At 43.8% G+C, this 20353-nt stretch overlaps 2 protein-coding genes across 3 annotated transcripts in view; both read right to left on the bottom strand.

Annotated features, from left to right (window-relative positions):
- Positions 1–8514, bottom strand: part of LOC106592053 (venom factor) — a 32454-nt gene extending 23940 nt beyond the window's left edge. For both annotated transcript variants that reach the window (XM_045708185.1, XM_045708174.1), the window contains exons 1-16: positions 8357–8514; positions 8087–8116; positions 7855–7896; positions 7722–7760; positions 7284–7476; positions 6169–6343; positions 5951–6021; positions 5642–5733; positions 5301–5383; positions 5035–5122; positions 4442–4544; positions 4180–4294; positions 3799–3914; positions 3361–3504; positions 2708–2923; positions 1689–1889 (exon numbers count right to left, since the gene is read on the bottom strand). In XM_045708185.1, the coding sequence (XP_045564141.1) occupies positions 1689–1889; positions 2708–2923; positions 3361–3504; positions 3799–3914; positions 4180–4294; positions 4442–4544; positions 5035–5122; positions 5301–5383; positions 5642–5733; positions 5951–6021; positions 6169–6343; positions 7284–7476; positions 7722–7760; positions 7855–7896; positions 8087–8116; positions 8357–8445 (1797 nt within the window). In that variant the 5' untranslated portion in view covers positions 8446–8514. The remainder of the gene's footprint in view (positions 1–1688; positions 1890–2707; positions 2924–3360; positions 3505–3798; positions 3915–4179; positions 4295–4441; positions 4545–5034; positions 5123–5300; positions 5384–5641; positions 5734–5950; positions 6022–6168; positions 6344–7283; positions 7477–7721; positions 7761–7854; positions 7897–8086; positions 8117–8356) is intronic.
- A 337-nt stretch (positions 8515–8851) lies between these two features.
- Positions 8852–14337, bottom strand: LOC106590552 (probable splicing factor YJU2B). The gene is made up of 11 exons (XM_014181664.2): positions 14258–14337; positions 13927–13971; positions 13313–13366; positions 13043–13125; positions 12906–12961; positions 12728–12788; positions 12463–12605; positions 11923–12095; positions 10841–10979; positions 10440–10632; positions 8852–10086 (listed from the first exon to the last, which is right to left on the bottom strand). The coding sequence occupies exons 2-11, from the start codon at positions 13927–13929 to the stop codon at positions 9693–9695; spliced, it is 1299 nt and encodes a 432-aa protein (XP_014037139.1). The 5' UTR covers positions 13930–13971; positions 14258–14337; the 3' UTR covers positions 8852–9692.
- Positions 14338–20353: the final 6016 nt, after the last annotated feature.

Below are 20353 nucleotides of genomic sequence, written 5' to 3' on the forward strand. Positions count from 1 at the left end.
GCCATTAAAAAGCAAATTCAAATTGAAATACCTATTAAAATTTAGCTAAAACTAATTGAATATGTCATTGAACCAATTGCACTCTATGGCAGCGAGGTGTGGGGTCCATTTGCAAAACAAGATTTCATCAAATGGGACAAACACCCCACTGAAACCCTGCATGCAGAGTTCTGTAAGATTCTCCTACATGTCCAGAGAAAAACTACAAACAATGCATGCAGGGCAGAATTAGGCCAATATCCACTAAAAATAAAAACTCAAAAAAGCTATTAAGTTTTGAAAACATCTAAAATACAGTGACCCCCTCTCATATCATTACCAAGCCCTGCAATGCCAAGATCTGAGCAAAGAAAAGAGTCCCCTCATCCAGGTGGTCCTGGGGCTGAGTTCAGTGTGTTAGTAGAACAGGTTTGTGAAGCCTCAGGACCAGAACATCCAATCAATCAAAATAAACCAAATTACAACACAGTCAAAACAAAACTACATTGCTTATTGGGAAACACAAGCACAAACACAAAGCAAAATGCAGTGCTATCTGGCCCTAAATCGACAGTACACCATGGCTAACTATTTGACCATGGTTACTGATCAAAACCTTAGAAAAACCTTGACAGGGTACAGGCTCAGTGAGCACAGCCTTGCCATTGAGAAGGGTCGACACAGGAAAACCTGTCTCCCTGTAGAGGAAAGGCTGTGCAACCACTGCACCACAGCAGAACCTGAGACGGAGCTGCATTTCCTGACAAAATGTCAAAAATATAAAACAATTAGAGAGTGTCATGTTCCCAAATTTGAAACCCTTATTAAAGGTTTCAAAGACCTCTCTGACGAGAGTAGGCTACCCGTCCTGTTGGGGGAGGTAAGCAGAGAGTTGTGGGTTGGCAGCGCACTACATTGCTGCCTGGCATAAGTTGAGGGACAGTGTCTGACAGACCAATCAACCTGCACATGTCCTCTACTGTATGCTTATTGTTATTGTTCAATGTATGGTTATTTTGACCCTTGGTTATTGTTGTTACTGTTGTCCTGTTGACAATTTTGATTCTCATTTGTATTTATATTGTAAATATCCAAAATAAGCTTTGGCAATATGTACATTGTTATGTCATGCCAATAAAGCGAATTGAAATTGAAGAGAGAGAGAGTGAGAGCGAGAATGATATTTGAAATGTCTTTTTTCCATTTGGATCTTCTGTGAGTGTAATGTTTACTGTTAATTTGTATTGTTAATTTCACTTTTGTTTGTTATCTACTTCACTTGCTTTGGCAATGTTAACATATGTTTCCCATGCCAATAAAGCCCTTAAATGGAATTGAAATGAGAGGAAAGATAGTGGAACATGAGAAGCTGGTAGTTGAACCCTTTCCCTGGGTGGTAGTACTGTACTCTGGGGGCCTGGAGCCAGCTGGGGGGAGAAGGGTGAGTTGTTTTGGATTAGTTCATCTAACACGCCATAGGTCTGTCATCACCATGACGTAACCAATCAGGTCCTTCCAAACCAACTGTACTGAAGGATATAGGAGAGAGGACAAAGAAAATATGACTTTGTCCAAACATGACAGTTTGCTTTCGTCTGTACAATCAACACTAATCAGTGATTATGTCAAAGCAGGAGGGAAGGTATCAAGGAAGAAATTAAGGTTGTATTTGAACATTAAACATATCCTGGGTTGTCCAGTCCACTCACCGACCCAACACAGGCATCCTCCACATCCACCCACACAGAATCAGCCACCACCTCTGAAATCCCCGCCCACGGCAGCATGTAGAATGCCACAACGCGAAATGAGGGCATCATCTCCGTGCTAACGGTCAACAGAACGTTGGTCACGTCCTGACCTCCGACCTCTAGTCTCTTGGCAACGATGATTTTGCCCTTGTTCAACACCTGTAGGAGTTTCAGACACACTTCATTTTTTTCACAAAATATTTATTTTGGTGACAGACAAAGGTACATTATGAAGACAGAGCTACAACTGTGTAAATGTGTAAGCTATATACTGTACCACCAAATGGTAGAAAATATAAATATAAATATACAGGGGTATCTCGAAAACACTTGATTTTGGATTGTAAAAAATCTGGACCATTTCAGTTTGCACTCATCAGCTGTTCAATTCAATTGTATGCTACTCCATTCTACTATATCCACTCATCAGCTGTTCAATTCAGTTGTATGCTACTCCATTCTACTATATCCACTCACCAGCTGTTCAATTCAGTTGTATGCTACTCCATTCTACTATATCCACTCACCAGCTGTTCAATTCAGTTGTATGCTACTCCATTCTACAATATCCACTCACCAGCTGTTCAATTCAGTTGTATGCTACTCCATTCTACTATATCCACTCACCAGCTGTTCAATTCAATTGTATGCTACTCCATTCTACTATATCCACTCACCAGCTGTTCAATTCAGTTGTATGCTACTCCATTCTACTATATCCACTCACCAGCTGTTCAATTCAGTTGTATGCTACTCCATTCTACTATATCCACTCACCAGCTGTTCAATTCAGTTGTATGCTACTCCATTCTACTTTATCCACTCACCAGCTGTTCAATTCTGTTGTATGCTACTCCATTCTACTATATCCACTCACCAGCTGTTCAATTCAGTTGTATGCTACTCCATTCTACTTTATCCACTCACCAGCTGTTCAATTCTGTTGTATGCTACTCCATTCTACTATATCCACTCACCAGGTATGTCAGGTGAGTGACAAGTTTTCTGTGGGCCTTGTCGGCAGTGTTGATGTGTAGACTGAGGCCAAGGCTCTGCCCCAGAGAGACTGTGGTGGTCCCAGTGGAGATATACAGGTAGTTCTGTCTCTGCCGGTCAAAGGGTGTGTAGGGGTGAAGGGTCATCTGCTGTTTGGCCTGCTGCTCTGGCTGTAGGCCCGTCTGTTTGGTCTCAGCCTGTGTGTTTAGGATTTACAGACACACACATGAAAACAAAGACACACACACATGCTCGCACAGCCATACACAGATACACACACGTACACACATATATGGCCACACACACAGGTACACAGAAACAGACACTAAGAACTGATAGTTGTTATAACTGCTTAGGGCATTACTGAGGGTGGATATAGCTGGTTATACTTGATTATAAGCACCATTAGCTCTACTGAGTGTGATTATAGAAGGTTATAGCGGGTTATAGCTGGTTATAAGCCCTGTTAGGGGTACTTACAGTGATGGTCTGCGGGTGTATCTCAGTAAGCATGTTATTATAACTGGTTATAAGCACTTATAGCTGGTTATAAGCACCATTAGCTCTAGTGAGGGTGGTTATAGCAGGTTATAACAGGTTATAGCTGGTTATAAGCCCTGTTAGCGGTACTCACAGTGATGATCTGAGGGCCTAGCTCAGCAGGCATGTTGATGGCGGCCCTGATGGTGCCACGGTGGCTGGTGATTGGGTTGGCCAGGAGGCTCACCTGGACCGGGACGTTATGAGCCGGGGAACCATCCTGGAAACCCACCTGGATCTGAAGAACAGCGTTAGAACCCGTTAGAAGGTAACCTGATCCACCATCCTGACCACTGCGCTCTCGTTTCTTTTAACAGAATGTAAGCTTGTGAGATGAGGATGGTAGAACGAGGCTAGTTAGAGGAACCTGTTAGAGATATAAACACTTTATCCCTGGATCTGAACCAGATTCTCTTATCTCAGAATGATATTATTATATTGCATCTCTATGGCTCTTATCTCCAACGACTTATAATTCATTCAAATAAGGTTGATCCTTTCTGTCTATCAGGCATTGATGTTGTGAGATTACCATGATGTCGAAGGGCAAACCAGGCTTGTAGTACTTTGGTGTGTCTATGAAGGAGAGGACGTAAGGGGACTCCACTATCTTAATACCAGACTTCTCTGCCTCCACCAGGTCACTGCCTGTAGAGGAGTAGAAAGATACAAGACTGTGTTAGCCCGCTGAGTCAAAGTTTAGGCATTAGCTTGGGGAGCTACCACAAGTCTTTACGTCTCAAGCAAGGTTTTAAATCAATCCTACCATAGTTTGATCGACTGGGTTCTAACCTAGGCATTAGCTTGGGAAGCTAACGTGAGTCATCAGGTTTTGGATAGCCTGCATCTGACCTTTTTCATTTGAAGGTCCATTGTAATTTAATTCAACTCAATAAAACTTTATTGACCTTACCTGATTTGGTCAGCACTGAGGCCTTGACGTAAATAGAGCTTCCAACTAGGGATCTGAGGTCGGGGTAGGCCTTCCTGATCTCCGCCATGGTCAATGTAGCGGTGCCTTGCTGCAGCTGAAATGAAGGAAGGAAAATGGCAGTTGTTGTTGTATGTTTACACTTTACGCTGAATTGATCTTCCTTTGATGTGTGAGGTGTGTATGACTTTAAGTTGTGGAAAGGGTCTAGCACTTCATAATGTAGTGCACTACCAGTACTCACATTGGTGACCTGCTTGACCGACGGTAACCTCCTCTTCTCCTTGTTCACCTCCACCCCAAACATCACGTAGGCCGTTCCCTGGACATCTTCACCATACAGGTATCTGTGACCACAGAAATACAATTACTAGAACGGCCTCACCACACAGGTAGCTGTGACCATGGAAATACAATTACTAGAACGGCCTTCACCATACAGGTAGGTGTGACCATAGAGCTAGAATTACTGGAACGGACATTTCCATTCAAGTCAACAGTCGTTCTATGATGGGTGAGCTATTTTTACAATTATCCATTATCACAACTATTATTACAGTGTTAATGCCGCTTTCACATCCTGTCGGGAAATTGACATTTCCGACTTGCTTACTCGTTGTAGAACGATGATACCCGAGTTTCCCACTCAGAATCAACCAATAGGAAGCTCTCCGCAAATAACTTAGGTTCATTTTAACTCTGAGGTGCCGAGTATCCGAAATGTCATGAACGCGGCATTAGTAACACTTTGTCTGAAGGGTACCTACATAAGGGTTTCATAAGCCATACATAACACATTAATAAGCAATACAGTAGGTTTACATTAGTGTTACTAACCTGGCTGTGATCTCCACCACCAGCTCAGTATCATCCAGACTGAGGAAGGGTTTCTTGGGAGTCAGTGTGACATTGAAAGCAGGCAGCACTGCAACAGAGCATCGTGTTAGCTCCCCAAGCTTCTGCCCAGGTTTTAGCTCAACGATTAATAATATGGATAATAATATGGAGAGGGAACCACGTTGAATGACATACAGGCACGTGCACACACACACACACACACACACACACACACATATATATATTTACAAAGCTCTTCCACTTACCGTATTTCTTCACCTCAAACTCACTACTGAATTTGTTCTGTTGCCAGTTGTCAAATTTTGCAATGATCTTCCACGTTCCCTCACTATGACATACACACACAAACACACGTATTAGCATTAGTAAATGGCAGTAGGATAGTGGTAACACTTTGTATGAACATCCTCTTCATACAGTATTCCAAGCACATTTATAATGGCTTATGAGTTATAACTACTCATAATGACTACATTCATAGAGCATTATGACCAGGCGGCATAATGATTTATAAAGCAAAGTGTTACATATTTGAAAACCAGAATCCTCATACCAGTCTAGAAACTTCATGATGTTCTTGACTTACTTGACTATGTCAGGTAGAACGTGAGTATCAGCAATGATTCCATTATTGGCTCTGGTCCTGGAGATCTGTTGCACTACGACACCGTCTGAATTCTGACACACACACACACACACACACACACACACACACACACACACACACACACACACACACACACACACACACACACACACACACACACACACACACACACACACACACACACACCTTAAATCGTATGCAATACTTTATTTCTAAAACATAATGAAGTGTTACTTTATATAATTTAAGACATGTAGGCTAACGGGCATGTGATGATCTTTTAGCTACCTGGAATTCAATGATGATGGAGCCGTTGAAGGCCTGGAAAGTAGGTGTAGACACAAAGGCCCTGCATAGTACTGCAGAGAGAGAGAGAGAGAGAGAGCAGGGGAGAGATCAGACAGACAAAGAGAGAGACGCCTGTCATCATTCACATGAACCTAACATGTCATTGAGAACACTTTATTTTTCTCTCTCCCTCCCTCTCTCTCCCTCATCCCCCTCACCAGTGTCTCCAGGTTTGTAGAGGGGCTTGTCTGTCTGGATGAAGATGTATCCAGAGTGGAAGGAGACCATGACCACCTGTTCAGCTACGTGGTAGCCCCCAAACTCTGCTTTCACATACACATACTGGTTCCTGGAGGACTCCTCATTCCCCTTGTCCAGATGCTCTGAAGGGAGCTGGGAGGGGAAGGATTTTATAAGCAGATATTAGCCTTTATAATGTCTTGGAGGTTCAGTCAAAATGGCAGTTATTTATTCTGGATCATTAAGACAGTATAATAAGGCATTATAAGGGGGACATACATACTCATAACAAGTCTTAATCACCTGTATGGTCTACTCTTGAGGGTGTGGTGAATTGAACTGAATCTAATGGAATCACCTGTATGGTCTTGAGGGTGTGCTGAATTGAACTGAATCTAAAGGAATCACCTGTATGGTCTTGAGGGTGTGGTGAATTGAACTGAATCTAAAGGAATCACCTGTATGGTCTTGAGGGTGTGGTGAATTGAACTGAATCTAAAGGAATCACCTGTATGGTCTTGAGGGTGTGGTGAATTGAACTGAATCTAAAGGAATCACCTGTATGGTCTTGAGGGTGTGGTGAATTGAACTGAATCTAAAGGAATCACCTGTATGGTCTTGAGGGTGTAGTGAATTGAACTGAATCTAAAGGAATCACCTGTATGGTCTTGAGGGTGTGCTGAATTGAACTGAATCTAAAGGAATCACCTGTATGGTCTTGAGGGTGTAGTGAATTGAACTGAATCTAAAGGAATCACCTGTATGGTCTTGAGGGTGTAGTGAATTGAACTGAATCTAAAGGAATCACCTGTATGGTCTTGAGGGTGTAGTGAATTGAACTGAATCTAAAGGAATCACCTGTATGGTCTTGAGGGTGTAGTGAATTGAACTGAATCTAAAGGAATAACCTGTATGGTCTTGAGGGTGTGGTGAATTGAACTGAATCTAAAGGAATCACCTGTATGGTCTTGAGGGTGTGGTGAATTGAACTGAATCTAAAGGAATCACCTGTATGGTCTTGAGGGTGTAGTGAATTGAACTGAATCTAAAGGAATCACCTGTATGGTCTTGAGGGTGTGCTGAATTGAATCACCTTTATGCTCTTGAGGGTGTGGTAGCTGTTCGCCGGGCCGAGTGTGACAGTGTCCTGCAGGAGCTGGTACCTCTTCTCCGGGTAGTTATGGACTGTTATAGTGACGGTGACAGGGCTGTCGAGGCCATGGGACTCTAAATAGATAGACTCCTCACTCTCTATTCTCAGAATGTTAGGGGCTAGGAGGATGAACCTGGGGCGAGGGATGGGAGGGGGGGAAGAGAGGAGGCGAGGGAGGGGGGACAAGAGAGAGGAGAAGGGATGAGAGGGAGAACAGGGAGAGGATTAAGGAGGGAGAGGAAGAGAGTGAGAAGATAACTTTTTTATTTTTTAAATCTTACCCATTTGGCAAACTTTGACATGCATACAGTAGAGTAGTATTTTAGTAACCGAAAGGGGTGCCTTGTGTGTTTATCTGGATACATTTGGGAACACTACCTTGGTTCCAGACTGGTGTGGTGCTTTGGATTTCTTTCACTGTAAATAAATGAAGCATTGTTTTTTCCTTTAATGCCAACATTTGGTAGTGCGACATGGAGGTTCAACAAGGTAGAGAAGATTCTGTACTTACTCATGAAGACCAAAATACATGTCTTGGTCCATATATTGAAATCTGAATGGGCACATTGAGTGTTGTATACATTTCAGAGAATTGCAATTGTTCTTACTGATATTACTAATAATACATTATTGATCATTATGATAACATATTGCAGTTACGTGTGAATTAGGAATATAGTGAATATTTAGATTTGGGCTGAATTAGAATGAATAATTCGAATTTTACAGATCATAGACCCTACCGGCGGTGACTCCATGAACCCAGTCGCGTCCTAAAAAGTTGAGAAATACATCTGTTAAAAATGTATAAGTCAGGGAGTAGTTTAAAACAGCCCAGAAGCAAGTAAAAAATAACTATATTTTAGTATTTTGATTAGCCCACTGTGTAATATAGAACCCCAAGAAATCGTGTCTGTCAGCAGTCAAGTTTAAGAAATAGCGCTTTTAGTAGAGAGCAAAAACTTAGTACGCTCTACGGCAGCAAAATGAAAAGATGAGAAAGGAAAACTTACCGGTCTCGGTGTGGGTTGTTGAATATTTGGGCGCAACAACTACAGAAAACGCAAAGCAACAAAACGTGGAGCAGTGTTCCCGCCGCCATTCTGAGAGTGTATGGAACTAAACTCTCATGACACTGGGGACATAACTCTTTCACACAGAGACAAACCCCCCCCCCAGAGCCCAGCCCCCAAAGAGTGTACCATTTTGGCAGACTATATTCAAGCAATACCCATTAATAAAAAAAAAAAAAAAATATTGGTGAATACAGTTGCTAACCAAATGCAGCTAACCTTCACATATGCTAAGAGGTCAGTTGCTTTTGTAATCCTGTAACATAACCCAAAAAGTATGCCTCCTCTGTGTGTGTGTGTGTGTGTAGCAAAGACAGAGAACATTTGATATTTACAATATGAATCATACATTACTGGGATCCATGGCTGCACATTATTGTCTAAGTAATCTTGATCATGGCTTATAGTTTCTATAAAGAAAATACAAAAGCGACATTGATTTACAGCGAGACCCGCAAAGGACCGGATATTTATCAGATTAAATTAAATGTACATGTATTTCCAAGAGCAGTGTGGACATACACTGCATATCAGAGGACAACGGTATTCAATGACATTCGCATAATCACTCCAATCTGTATAATACACGACTTCTACACAAATCAATAAAACTGGAAAATAACTTCTCGTCCATGGTTATGTATGGTGAAAAAATTCCGTTGTCACACACTTTGTGTTGATAATACATACTGTACCTTCAGTCTCAGTCACACACACACACACATTTTGGCCATAGAGCAAACTGACTTGTAGCCTGTTTACACCAGACTGAATGCAGGGCTCACCATTGTTTAAATACACATAGAAAGTGGGTACACATGGATGCGCATCACAATGGGAAAATTTAAGCCAAACTGGAGACAACCTAGTCATTTTGAATACATTCTATTGAAACAGAAGCGCTACTGTACCTAGCAGAATAGTGTAGCAGCGATTGCTAACTAAACAATTTTAGCAGGCTAGCTTATAATTTTAGCTGACTATGGGGCAAAACAATTCACAAATGTACTGTTAATTAGCCACCGCAAAATCTCTTTTGCTAGCAAACACTGCAAGGGGTTCTATGACATCTCCACTTTCCAAGCATATTGAGCTCAGCATTCAGTCTGTTTCAACCAGGCTAAAGGTCTTGTTTCTCTAACACAAAGTCAACAGTCCATCCTCATACTCCTAGGTCTGGCTTCAGGGTGATGTTTACCGTAGGTACAGATCTAGGATCAGATTCCCCTCCCCCAACCTTAACCATTAGTGGAGGAAAGTCAAAACTGAGTCAAGATCAGCGTCTAGGGGAAACTTCAACCAACACCCCGGGGTCTGAGTCGGAGTCACTGTAGTCTGCAACCAGTGACGTCCTCAACACCGCAGAGCGACTACTGTCATGGTCCTCCAGCACTGTCCCACAATCCTCTCCTTTCGATCGTCCTCTGTCTTCTGTGGTGGTGTTAAGAATCTGCATCTCCAGAGATCTCATGTGAGTTTCAACCATTTCCTGTCCCTGCTCAGGCTGTGCAACTCCCAAATCTGTCCCCCCAGTCCTTTGTGTTTGTGCAACGTGTAACTCCTTCCCCTCCGGCGAGAGACTGTTTCCTAGATCATTGGTTCCTGGGTCTGATTTCCTGCGTGTGACTGTAGCGCAGGCCTCTGGTTTGTTCCCAGAGCCCTCGGTCCTCCTGTGAATAACCACACACACACTATCAATCAACTGTGTAGCAAATATGGTGAACCCACTGCAACAGGTTAGCACAACAAAAAGGTGGCTTAGGTTACATAAACATTACTGGGCCTGTTTTCACAAAGCATTTCAGAGTAGTACTGATCTTGGGTCAGGTCCCTCCTGTCCATGTAATCTTATTCATTATGATCTAGAAGGGAAAACTGATTCATACTTTATGATGTTGATAGATCCACTAACATTCATGTAAACTGAAGTCTATTTAGTTGTCTGTTGGGCCCAAAGAAGATTATCTGTCGTCGTTGGCGTCAGCTAATGGGGAAATTCTAATTTACCCATTCCCTGACCTACCTCCTTATGAGACTGTGTGGGTTAGGGGAGGAGGCTTGGGGACCCAGTGCTTTGGCCACAGCAGCACCTTTCCCCTGTAGGCCCAGCTTGTGGAGTAGGCTGCCTGCAGCGCTACCTGGTGGCAGAGTGGGGGAACTGAACCAGGAGCGGCTAGAGATCTCCTTTCGCTTGTAGTTCTGCCTGTCATCGTAGGCTAGAGGAAGGGGATGAGGACAGGAGGAGGCATGGTGTTCTTTAATGAAAAAGTAGTGTGTGTGTGTGTGTGTGTGAGTTTGTGTGTGTGCTTGCCTGTGTTATAGTGTGTATGAACAGTGTGTGATTGAGAAAGTCTGGTTTAGAGCGCATTATTATTCTCTCTGTGTGTGTGTGTGTGTGTGTGTGTGGTGTACATGCCCACTTACAGTCAGGAGCTGTGTAGGTGAGCAGTGCTGCTAGTTTCTTGTCCTCCTCTTTCTCAGGCAGCAGAGGGATGGACAGATTTGTTCTCTTTCTCACGGCGTTGTCTTTCTCCTCCTCCTCCTCCATCACTTTCTTCTCAGTCTGTGTATTAGATCAGTGGAGATGAACAGTTAGGCAGTAGCCCTAAAGACAGACCTACACCTATCCACACAACGTACATGCTATCCATTTACACCAGTCCCATTGAGCTACATCTCTTTTACAAGGGGCTTCTCACATCCTCGCCGCCTTTTAATCCATACTGGAGGAAAAACCTCCAAGGTCCCTCCACACTGACCTACTACTCCAATGCGTTTTAAGGAGGCAAGGACATAGGATACGAGGAATCAAGGAAAGACTATTTGACAAAGAGTCCGAGTAATTCCATGGGCGAATCCTAATCCTCTCCCTTTCCTCCTGAAGTGTGCACTCGTTCACTACTCCCCACAAATGTGGCTCAGTTGGTAGAGCATGGTGTTTGCAACGCCAGCATGGTGTGTGCAACACCAGGGTTGTGGGTTCGATTCCCACTGGGGGCCAGTACAAAAAAAAAATAATAATAAATAAATAAATAAATAAATAAATATGCATGAAATGAAATGTATGCATTCACTACTGTAAGTCGCTCTGGATAAGAGCGTCTGCTAAATGACTAAAATGTAAATGTAAAAGCATTGGATTGGTGTAGGCATGGGGTGAACTAGAGGGAGGTGAACAAGTGTACACTTCAGGAGAAGGGTAGAGAATCAAAATGTGGCCTCTTGAGTGCATTGTAAATTGTAATTACTTCGCTACTATGGCCCATTTATTGCCTTACCTCCTCACGCCATTTGCACACTCTGTATATAGACTTTCTTTTTTTTCTATTGTGTTATTCACTGTACAGTTGTTTATTCCATGTGTAACTCTGTGTTGTTTATGTCGCACTGCTTTGCTTTATCTTGGCCAGGTCGCAGTTGTAAATGAGAACTTGTTCTCATCTAGCCTACCTGGTTAAATAAAATAAATAAACAGTTATGATCTGAATACAGTGCAGTGCATTTACCCTGAACTTCCTGCGGAGCTTGCTGTTGAGTATGAAGTCGTCCTTCCATCCAGCCTGGTGATCCTGTAGCTCAGACAGAGAGGGAAGAGCCTTCCTCAGTTTCTCCTTGTCCTTACCACCATGGTCCAGCTTATACATGGGGTCTGTCTCTAACTTCTCCTTCTCACTACGCTCTGGGGAGACAACCAGAGGGAGCAGGGATGGGAAAGGGGGGGGGAGAGGGAAATACGTGGGGTAGGTGAGAAAAGAAGAGAGCACATGAGAGAGATAAAGGGAAGACAATGAGGCCTAAGAAAGACAAGACACAGGAATGGAGGAATAAATGAACTGATATCAATAGTGCCATTGTTGGAAGAGAATTGGAGTCCATTCTGTTTTGGGGTTTGACGTATTAAAGAATAAGAGGTCACTAAAATGTCGCTGAGAGGTCAAATGTCATTAGTTGACAGGGATGAGGATGTTCGTTGACGGCCATATCCCATCCTTCCTCTCACACACACACCTAACAGAATGTAAGGTCAACGAGGAGAAATGAGTTACCTGTAGTGAGGATCTGTTCATTGTCAGCCATGTCCCATCTCTCCTCCTTCCGCTGCGCACCGCACACGATGACGTAATCACAGGTGGCCGGGTCTGTCTGCATCTCAATGTAGTTCACACACAGGTGACACTTCATCCGGAACCTGAAGAGGAGCACACAGGTAAACACACACAGATGTATGTATTGGCCTTCAGTGTGTGTGTGTGTGTGTGTGTGTGTGTGTGTGTGTGTGTGTGTGTGTGTGTGTGATGTGTCTGGTCTTACCTGTAGATTGGCGTGGTGTAGTAGTTCCCCACTTTCTTCTTCTCAGCGTTATAACGTACACCTGAGTGACACAAAGGTATGATAAGAAATGGTTGGAATTAATTATGTTTCTGAAAAAGGAAAACGTATAGCAACTTGTTGGAAAACTGAGAATGGAAGAGAGAGAGACGAAGCTTACCCATGCCGATGTGATTCTTGCAGCCATCACACCAGATATTATAGGGCATCTCAAACCTGTGTAAATACATAGACAAGAGTCAGTTTCCTATAACCCATCAAACTATTGAATTTGATGTGTGCGTTTGTGTTACTGACCGGATGATGAGGATACCCTGGGACAGTTTCCTGGCCCTCTCACGTAGAGCATGGGTTCCATGGTAACCATTGAGGGAGCCATGCTAGAGAGAGGGAGGGGGGAGAAATGGAAGTGGGGGAGAAATGGAAGTGGGGGAGGGGAAAGAAAGTGAGAAAAGAGTCAGAGTGAGAACAGGTTAAAAGAGGGTCACGTGTAGAATGATTTCTTAACTCCATTAACCTATCGCGCATCTATTATTATATGTGATGATAGTCAGTAGTCATATTTACCTTCTGTGGGTCGAAGTCCGGAGGGTAGTAATGGTTTTGTCCTTTCCTCTCACCCTGAGAAAGGAGACATGGAAAAAGAGGAAAGTGTGAACATTGTTATGTTATAGTAACATATTCGGTTTTCTTACATGGATAAGGGAAAGCCAGTATTCAACACACTAGTAGCTAACAGTGTCTTTGGAAAATGTGCTCTTTTGTCCACCACTGGTGGCACCAGCTTTTCTCTACATAGATAAGGGGAAGGGGGAATAACTAGTCATTGTACAACTCCCGCATTTAACCCAACCTTTCTGAATCAGATAGGTGCTGCCTTTAAATCGACATCCTCGTCACGGCGCCTGGTGAGCAGTTGTTGTTGGGGGTTAACTGCCTTGCTCAAGGGCAGAACGGCAGATATTTCCACCTTGCCGGCTCGGGGATTTGAAACAGCGACCTTTCGGTTGCTGGCCCAACGCTCTTAACCGCAAGGCTACCTGCCGCTCCAGTGGGGCTTCCTCACTGAGGAAACCTGGTGCCACCAGTGGTGGACAAATACTAACAGAGCTAATTTTACAAGGACACTAATGTTAGCTACTAGTGTGTTGAACACATTTTGATGTAGCCTGGCGACTTACCATGTTGTTAGCTTGTACAGCGCACTAGAAGATAGCCTTTGTCACCTAGGGGAGAAAACACAGGGTCATATCTTCGTTTTTGGGTTTACAAATGTTTGCACACCTTGAAGTTAGCCATCTAACTTAGACGTTCGAAATAAGATAGCTTATTTGCAAGCACAACTGCTAGCATAGCTAACTAGCTCACGCTACCATCTTGAATAATAAGCCAAACAAACGTTTTAGGAATGTAACAGGACATGTGTGCCCATAATTAACACGAATTGTAACCGAAACATAACTGTTTTCGAACAAAAACAATTGAGATATCACAAAGTAGCGTGTTCCTTACTGTTTTCCAAAGCGTTAGCTAGCAGAACAAAATCGACAACAGTGCATACACAAAAACGTCACTTCCGTTTTGTGAGAAACGTCACACATTGGGGTCTGCTTTTTTATCGTCTCTGATTAATTGCGCTTGTACAAAGACCTCTACTTTTTGTGAAGATATTTTCGTATACTTATTTTTGTACCCCAAGACCCATTGGAAAAGTCCACAACTATGACAATTCACCTTTTTACCTCCGTCCTCTGTTGTAAGTTGTTATGATCAAACCAGAGCGTCTATCAAAGTGAAGGGACATGGGCAGTCAGCAGACAGGCCAAAACTCCTGGATAATATCAACATAACTCAGTTAGCATAGGCCTACTCACACATGGCACTGGACTCTGGAGAAACCTCAGACTGTGTGTGTCTGCCAGGGGGGTTATAACTAGAGTTTCGACCTGATGGATGTGCCAGAGACGTGAGGGATACCCACTACAGGTGTCTCCTTTAACAGAGAGAAGAAACAGTCTGGCAGGTAATGACTGAGAGTGGGAAAATACATTCTCTCCATAATCATTCTATTCTGGATCTTGGTCTGACCTGGGTCAATACAGTATGTCAAATAGGCCTAGGCCCTACTTACATGACCATGATTGAACCAGACTGTCTCTCCAGCTTTGAAAGGATTTCTTTTGAGTTGCACATATCTCTGAATAATGAAATGTTTCCCCCACCAAAAAAGATTACAAAAGTAGCTTTTTAGGCTACTGACTTCTGTGTCAATTTGCATCTGCCCCTCACTCTCAGTGTTTTCCTTTTTAATAAAAGCAATGACTACATTGGAAGAAAAGAGGCATGGCCAGAGAAGAGGTCTGGGAAAATGATGGGCTACTGTCTATTAAGGATCAGGTGATTAGGACTGGAGGGAGGGATGCAGGGTAAGGAATGGAAGGGAGAGATCAGGGATACAGCAAGAAGGATGGAGGGAGGGAGGGAGGGATGGATGGAGATGTTGTGGGTGGAAGGAGGGAGGGATCAGGGATAGAGCGAGACTCAAAAAGGATGGATGGAGAAATAGATGCTCAGGGTGGATGGAGGGGGGAATGGAGACAGATGGATGGATAGAGAGAAAGAGATTCTCGGGGCAGGTGTCTATCTGATCCAGATTTACGTTGTAAACAGCATTCCGAAGTTTGATATTCTGTGGCATTGAGTTTGACATTCCATGGATAAATCCCCTTAGAATGCTTCCCATTACAGGAACGCTGCTCCCATCTAACATTCCTGCCCGGCACAGACAGACAAGCCCTATATGGGCTGACCCAGAGAGACCAGCCCTCTCCGCGGTCCAACCACCGCCAGGAATACACAAGCCAGCAATGCTCAGGAAGAGACATCGATCTGACCTGTCTGTCTATCAGTCTGTTAGTACCATGGATCCATCCCTTCATCCCTTCATCAGTACATGTCTCTATCACTCTATCAGTCTGTCCAGTGGATCCCTCCGCAATCTAGGCCTAGATTACTCTATCATTCTATCAGTCTGATAGAAAGGATCCCTCCTCCTCTAGGCCTAGATTACTCTATCACTCTATCAGTCTGATAGAACGGATCCCTCCTCCTCTAGGCCTAGATTACTCTATCATTCTATCAGTCTGATAGAAAGGATCCCTCCTCCTCTAGGCCTAGATTACTCTATCATTCTATCAGTCTGATAGAAAGGATCCCTCCTCCTCTAGGCCTAGATTACTCTATCATTCTATCAGTCTGATAGAAAGGATCCCTCCTCCTCTAGGCCTAGATTACTCTATCATTCTATCAGTCTGATAGAAAGGATCCCTCCTCCTCTAGGCCTAGATTACTCTATCATTCTATCAGTCTGATAGAAAGGATCGCTCCTCCTCTAGGCCTAGATTACTCTATCATTCTATCAGTCTGATAGAACGGATCCCTCCTCCTCTAGGCCTAGATTACTCTATCATTCTATCAGTCTGATAGAAAGGATCCCTCCTCCTCTAGGCCTAGATTACTCTATCATTCTATCAGTCTGATAGAACGGATCCCTCCTCCTCTAGGCCTAGATTACTCTATCATTCTATCAGTCTGATAGAACGGATCCCTCCTCCTCTAGGCCTAGATTACTCTATCATTCTATCAGTCTGATAGAAAGGATCCCTCCTCCTCTAGGCCTAGATTACTCTATCATTCTATCAGTCTGATAGAAAGGATCCCTCCTCCTCTAGGCCTAGATTACTCTATCATTCTATCAGTCTGATAGAACGGATCCCTCCTCCTCTAGGCCTAGATTACTCTATCATTCTATCAGTCTGATAGAACGGATCCCTCCTCCTCTAGGCCTAGATTACTCTATCATTCTATCAGTCTGATAGAAAGGATCCCTCCTCCTCTAGGCCTAGATTACTCTATCATTCTATCAGTCTGATAGAACGGATCCCTCCTCCTCTAGGCCTAGATTACTCTATCATTCTATCAGTCTGATAGAAAGGATCCCTCCTCCTCTAGGCCTAGATTACTCTATCATTCTATCAGTCTGATAGAAACGGATCCCTCCTCCTCTAGGCCTAGATTACTCTATCATTCTATCAGTCTGATAGAAAGGATCCCTCCTCCTCTAGGCCTAGATTACTCTATCATTCTATCAGTCTGATAGAACGGATCCCTCCTCCTCTAGGCCTAAATGGGTCTATCAGCCTGTCAATGGGACATCTCAGAGAGTGATATGTCTATTGCCAGGAATTTACAGACAGCAACCTCAGGAATAGCTCTCTCCTAAACCAATAGAAGCCCTTACAGAGTAGGATAAGTTCCCTCTAGTCATGGTCAGTTTTGCATCTTTCTCCCTTAATGGTTCCAATCAGCAGGCCATGTTGGGGGGACTTTAGCTCAGTCGGGTCCTAGAACTGTGCTTAGAGAGCCTGTGGCACCATCGAACAACACTGTAAGCCCATCAGACAGAGACAGGCAGACTCTGAACCCTTCCAAGAGAGTTTATCTTTATTTACTGCTCTACACCAAACGTTAGGAGAAGAGATTTGAAACAAATGTGTTTCCACTGATCCCTACAGGGCCTGATCCAGTTGTGTTTTTAACCTGGGCCAAGCAGTCTGGTAGAGTTGCAGGATGAAAGACTGCTCTAAGATCAGTTGATGTATGTTTCTCTGAGGTTAATGGTTAAGATTTGGCAGAGTGAGACTGATCCAGAGTGGCATTATCTGATATTGAAAGGTCTGTAGATCCCCTATAAACAAGTCACCTTCACAGTAGATAAGCTGCGTAAGGTAGAGGCTGGACACAAGGTAGCCAATGAGCAATGCTCAACATTGTTATCAGACATTACTACAGTGCACAATTAGTAACACCATCAACCATTGGCTAGGTGTAAGGAAGAAAGATATGACACTGCGGTGACTGGCCATCCTAGATGCTTTTGTGATGAAGGCATCATGTCCAATCAGGATGACCGTCGTTTAACTCAGAGCGTTCTCTCCAGGTGAGACATCAGCACTCCGGGTAAGAGACGGAATACAGAAAGAAGCTCGCAATACACATTCATCTTCGGGTTAATCCTCTCGGAAAACATGGCGCGTGAGAGGGCAAAGGGCCTGACACATTCCTTCCACCTCCCGCCCGGAGAAAAGGATGAAGATGGAGACAGAAAGAGGGAGGAGAAGGAGGAGGAGGGATACAGTGATAGAACAATCCCCTTGGTATTTCTCTTGAAGATAAGGTCTGGAATTTAAAGATGTCTCAGGTAGAGAGGAATGAGAAGAATCTGACAACAGTATCATGTATGGAAAAAATAACTCATATAGGGCTATACAGACAATGGTGTATCATGCATATAATATGAAACAAATGTATATTACACTTGGTCTTTCGCATAGGGTATTTGGAAATGATCACTTTTAGCCCAGCAAGGCCATAGCGTCAGCTCGGTTTGATTGACAAGTGTCTCAGCTGCTTGTTTGAATACCAGAAGGCAAAAAGACACCAGCCAGCTGACGACAATGTCTGTGAGTGTTGTCTGTGTCTGGGCTCCTTCTCAGTATAGAAAATTGGACACATGGTTTTCTGTAACCATGCTTACTCACATCATTTTCCCCTCTTGAGTTGTAGGCTAAGTCACTGCCTATACCATGTACCATTCAGTAGCTGAGGGCATCTACACATTCCTGCACAGTCAACATGTTCAATCACAAAGCCTCTCAAGCCTTCCTAATTCTGTCATCACTGATTCCAGACAGTAACATAAATACATCAGATTGTATCTGATCGTACTTCTGATTTTCTGCCTTACTTTAGTTGTTACTGAGGTATTCTGCCTCTCCTGGCCTAGTGCTTCACTACATACAGTAGACCTACCATCACACCTTAGTTGTTACTGAGGTATTCTCCCTCCCCTGGCCTAGTGCTTCACTACATACAGTAGACCTACCATCACACCTTAGTTGTTACTGAGGTATTCTCCCTCTCCTGGCCTAGTGCTTCACTACATACAGTATACCTACCATCACACCTTAGTTGTTACTGAGGTATTCTCCCTCTCCTGGCCTAGTGCTTCACTACATACAGTAGACCTACCATCACACCTTAGCTGTTACTGAGGTATTCTCCCTCCCCTGGCCTAGTGCTTCACTACATACAGTAGACCAACCATCACACCTTAGTTGTTACTGAGGTATTCTCCCTCTCCTGGCCTAGTGCTACACTACATACAGTAGACCTACCATCACACCTTAGTTGTTACTGAGGTATTCTCCCTCTCCTGGCCTAGTGCTTCACTACATACAGTAGACCAACCATCACACTTTAGTTGTTACTGAGGTATTCTCCCTCTCCTGGCCTAGTGCTACACTACATACAGTAGACCAACCACCACACCTTAGCTGTTACTGAGGTATTCTCCCTCTCCTGGCCTAGTGCTTCACTACATACAGTATACCTACCATCACACCTTAGTTGTTACTGAGGTATTCTCCCTCCCCTAACCTAGTGCTTCACTACATACAGTATACCTACCATCACACCTTAGTTGTTACTGAGGTATTCTCCCTCTCCTGGCCTAGTGCTTCACTACATACAGTAGACCTACCATCACACCTTAGCTGTTACTGAGGTATTCTCCCTCTCCTGGCCTAGTGCTTCACTACATACAGTATACCTACCATCACACCTTAGTTGTTACTGAGGTATTCTCCCTCTCCTGGCCTAGTGCTACACTACATACAGTAGACCTACCATCACACCTTAGTTGTTACTGAGGTATTCTCCCTCTCCTGGCCTAGTGCTTCACTACATACAGTAGACCTACCATCACACCTTAGCTGTTACTGAGGTATTCTCCCTCTCCTGGCCTAGTGCTACACTACATACAGTAGACCAACCATCACACCTTAGTTGTTACTGAGGTATTCTCCCTCTCCTGGCCTAGTGCTACACTACATACAGTAGACCTACCATCACACCTTAGCTGTTACTGAGGTATTCACCCTCCCCTGGCCTAGTGCTACACTACATACAGTAGACCTACCATCACACCATAGTTGTTACTGAGGTATTCTCCCTCTCCTGGCCTAGTGCTTCACTACATACAGTAGACCTACCATCACACCTTAGTGGTTGCTGAATATTCTCCCTCCCCTAACCTAGTGCTACACTACATACAGTAGACCTACCATCACACCTTAGTTGTTACTGAGGTATTCTCCCTCCCCTGGCATAGTGCTACACTGCATACAGTAGACCTACCATCACACCTTAGTTGTTACTGAGGTATTCTCCCTCTCCTGGCCTGGTGCTTCACTACATACAGTAGACCTACCATCACACCTTAGTTGTTACTGAGGTATTCACCCTCCCCTGGCCTAGTGCTACACTACATACAGTATACCTACCATCACACCTTAGTTGTTACTGAGGTATTCTCCCTCTCCCGTTCTAGTGCTACACTACATACAGTAGACCTACCATCACACCTTAGCTGTTACTGAGGTATTCTCCCTCCCCTGGCCTAGTGCTTCACTACATAGACCTACCATCACACCTTAGCTGTTACTGAGGTATTCTCCCTGTCCTGGCCTAGTGCTACACTACATACAG

This window comes from Salmo salar, chromosome ssa02 (assembly GCF_905237065.1).
Source record: "Salmo salar chromosome ssa02, Ssal_v3.1, whole genome shotgun sequence".
NCBI lineage: Eukaryota > Metazoa > Chordata > Actinopteri > Salmoniformes > Salmonidae > Salmo > Salmo salar.

Excerpts from the sequence above, each read along its gene's own strand:
- LOC106590552 (XM_014181664.2), bottom strand. Across the intron at positions 12,789-12,905 it reads CAAGAATCACATCGGCATGG|GTGTACGTTATAACGCTGAG; the intron begins GTAAGCTTCGTC and ends TGTGTCACTCAG. Across the intron at positions 10,980-11,922 it reads AGCTCCGCAGGAAGTTCAGG|ACTGAGAAGAAAGTGATGGA; the intron begins GTAAATGCACTG and ends TCTAATACACAG.